Source organism: Aptenodytes forsteri, unplaced genomic scaffold (assembly GCF_000699145.1).
Source record: "Aptenodytes forsteri isolate BGI_AS27 unplaced genomic scaffold, ASM69914v1 Scaffold265, whole genome shotgun sequence".
Classification (NCBI taxonomy): domain Eukaryota; kingdom Metazoa; phylum Chordata; class Aves; order Sphenisciformes; family Spheniscidae; genus Aptenodytes; species Aptenodytes forsteri.
The window spans coordinates 3226945-3230431 of NW_008796175.1; the positions used below are offsets into that span (position 1 = coordinate 3226945).

General features: G+C 40.0%; 1 protein-coding gene across 1 annotated transcript in view; it reads left to right on the forward strand.

The window, feature by feature from the left end:
- Positions 1-3043, forward strand: part of GCNA (germ cell nuclear acidic peptidase) — an 8952-nt gene extending 5909 nt beyond the window's left edge. Inside the window, exons 4-5 of the mRNA XM_009287660.1 lie at positions 552-756; positions 2791-3043. Coding sequence (XP_009285935.1) covers positions 552-756; positions 2791-3043 — 458 coding nt within the window. The remainder of the gene's footprint in view (positions 1-551; positions 757-2790) is intronic.
- The last annotated feature ends 444 nt before the right edge of the window (positions 3044-3487 follow it).

The window sequence follows — 3487 nt, forward strand, 5'->3', positions numbered from 1 at the left end:
CAGGCTTCCTAGAGAGGTGGTTGATGCCCCAAGCCTGTCAGTGTTTAAGAGGCGTTTGGACAATGCCCTTAAGAGCATGCTTTAACTTTTGGTCAGGCAGTTGGACTAGATGATCATTGTAGGTCCCTTCCAACTGAAATATTCTATTCTAATTGTGGAGAAAATTCAGTGCTCTGCTGTAGTTGTTTCTGGATTAAAAATATCAATGTTACAAAAGCAATCAATGAATCTTGGTCTAAATAAAGGTGTTTCAGGTCTCATAAAAAAACCCCAAACAAACCCAAGCAACAAAACAAAAACAAACAAAAAACCCTCCAAACAGATTAGGATGCAGAATTAGGGCTAATCATAAAACTGGAAATGCACTGAGTAAAACCTTGTTTTAGGGCATTTTGTCTTATCAAAACTTTGGTAATTCCAACTTCCAAAGTAACTCTTGCATCTTAATAGAGAATGAGTGTCAAAGGTCTGAAGCAGTGATCAAGGATGAAAGTCTATACTTCCCCATACCTGAGACTGATCTTAATGTCTTTTGTTTGCCTTACCCCAAGATCGTCTTCGAGACACGCTAATTCATGAGGCTTGTCATGCAGCCACCTGGCTGATCAATGGTGTTCGCGATGGACATGGGCAATTCTGGAGATTCTATGCCAATAAATCAGCTGTGATTCATCCGGAACTGCCAATAGTAACACGATGCCACAGCTATGAGATTAATTACAAATTCATCTATGAGTGTGTTCTGTGCAAAGCTACGTGAGTAATGTTTTGATCTTGCATATGAATATGTATTAACTTCGTCTCTAACTTGGCAGTCTCCTGTGTCTAGAAATCATGGGTCTCTTAAACTGTGAAGCAATTGGGATACTCTGAGTTGTCACTTCGCATTTCCTGAGCCCACATCAACCTCACTACATGATTTCACATGTTTGTTTCCAGGTAGTTTCAGTTCCAGTTCAGAGGTCAGGACAGGCAGAAGTGTCTTCTGAGTACCATTGGCGATGATGAAAGGTCTTTAGGAAGCAGTAAGAGATCATAATATGTGCCTCAGCTTTGAAGGACGTGGCAGGGAAAGGTCACACCCCATGTGGCTGCTCTCACTTTTCAAACATTGCTCAAATGATGTAAATTTGGATTCACCTTCTACTGTAGTTAATATTGAGTGAACTTGTGAACATTTTTGACCACTTATCTCTGATTTCATGATCAACACTGATCCTATTATAGGTTGTTTGGCAGGGCGTGGTATTTCCAGTCTTAGTTAAAGTACTACATCAGGAGTAATACTTGTGGGCCTACGCTGATGGAGCAATGACTGGATCTGGTATATCCCTGTAGAATGCATGTAAGCAAAGTACTACCACGTGTTGCACAAGTAAGGCGTTCCAAGTTCTTTTGAAATCTATCCACATTTTACATTTTACAAGGTAACATCTTTGAATGTGCCATGACAACAATCTAGGTTTGATCTAAGGAAAAACGGTCCACAAGGGAACGCTAGACTTGGCATGGTGGACTGAGTTACTTTTTTATATGCTCATCCTCATAAAGATAGTGAGGACGATCTGATGCTGAAAGAAGTTAGTAGTAACTGGAATTCAAAAGCGGCACAAGTCCCCATAAAAACTGGGCACAAAATGTGTGACAGTAATTAGATATTAGAACAAAGTATCAGAGGAAGCTTTCTGGGTTTTGTATCTTGATGACTTTGAATTAAGACTAAATATTTTGACTAATCTTGTATCTTTGTTATGGTAGTGCTAAATAAAATGTAGAGACCAACAACATGATGATTTGTATTGGTTTAAAACTCTAAAAGCTATAGTCAGTTTTCTAGTTGATCTTCTACCTCATTGACTCTTTCAAGCTTGTGTATATATTAAAGGAAGAATAGATGTCTGCAGCCACACAGATGTGAGCAGCACTGTGATGTGAAGGATTGAAGCTAGGATGCAGATCTACTGATAGATAGCAACACTGGTCATCAGACTTCTGTCTTGCTTACTGCATTTGTGAAATGAGAACTGTATATGTTGCTGGGATCAAGCAGAAGAAATAGTTGCTATAGTGATTTCACAGGTTTCTTACCTTTCATGGGTATGGAAGGTGTTGCCTTTTCTGGAAGATCTGTAGCTGACCACAGGCTTCTGTATGTAATGCCTTCAGTCTCAGTGGGAGAGCATGAAGCTTTGTGAATTCAGTTCTGCATAGCCCAGGAAAGTGGCTGACAATGGTGTGATTTTTTTAAAAAATATTATTATTCCCCTCCTCCTAACTTTAGGGGCTAAATGCATGCTTAGAAAGCATGCATGGGATATTTTTTCCTCAGGATCATATGTGCTACTTCCAGAAGCACTGGAAGGAAACAGTATTTCACATATGAAAGAATCTTCCTGAAGTATTTAATATGACTATGCAATGCATTAGTTGCTCAGATGCAACAGAGCATTGAGAAGATGGTGATGGCTTTGAGGAGAAATTCCAAGGGATAGTTGATACATGGGTTGTAGAGGTGTTTCAAAATGTTGTAGCACTTCATACTACTAGGCTGAGAGTAAAAGAGACAGAGGAAGGAACCAAGCTGAAAAGGCAATGGAAAAAGTTCTAGGGTAGAGAAATGTGTAATACAGATTGATTGTTCCACTGTGTGAAGTATGTAGTCTCTTTCCTATTCTAAAATGCTAGCTTAGAAATCTGACCTAAGTAGCCTGGCAGAAGAGAAAGGAGCCCTTTCCCACAAGTACTGTCTACTGCAAGTGTGAAATCAAAGTACTTATTTTTCCATTTCAGGATTGGACGTCATTCCAAGTCTCTGGACACAGAGCGCTTTGTGTGTGCATTCTGCGGGGGGCAGCTGGTCCTGAGTCAGCCCACTCGGAAGGATGGCACTCCTGCTAGGACACATCTAATGCCCTTTGCAAAGTACGTGAAAGAAAACTATGGACTTACTAAAAGAGAGCAGCATGGGCTGAGTCATGCAGAAGTCATGCGGAAACTCAGTGCTGATTTTGCTTTAAAAACTAGGCTTCAAGATTCCTTGTAATATCTTAGTACATTTCCTTTCCTGATGCCACTTAAATTTTGTATGTAGTAGTAAATGAGTCTAACATGAGTCTAAGAATGTGTTTCAGAGGATTCCAGATAATTCTAATATTTTAGCATTAAATACTTCTAATAAAGAAGGCCTTTTCTAGAATGGGCAAGAGTGAGCAAGAAGTAGTGATGGTAGAAAGTCCATGGTGATGCACAAGTCAGGGTATCCTTCTTAGACTTCAGATAAACACCACCTGTGCCTGGGAGGATGCAGTTCTAGGCCCTTTGTGGGACTGACTCACTATGTTTGGCTAGAATTTTCTGAATGGTATTTACGCGTAGTGTTTTCATAGCATGTCTTCAGTGACTCCAGTGTGCAGTGGATTTACTCTTTCATCTGGGTAGCTGATATGCTATAGACTCTGTATATGTGCTGAAGAACTGCTAGGTGTAC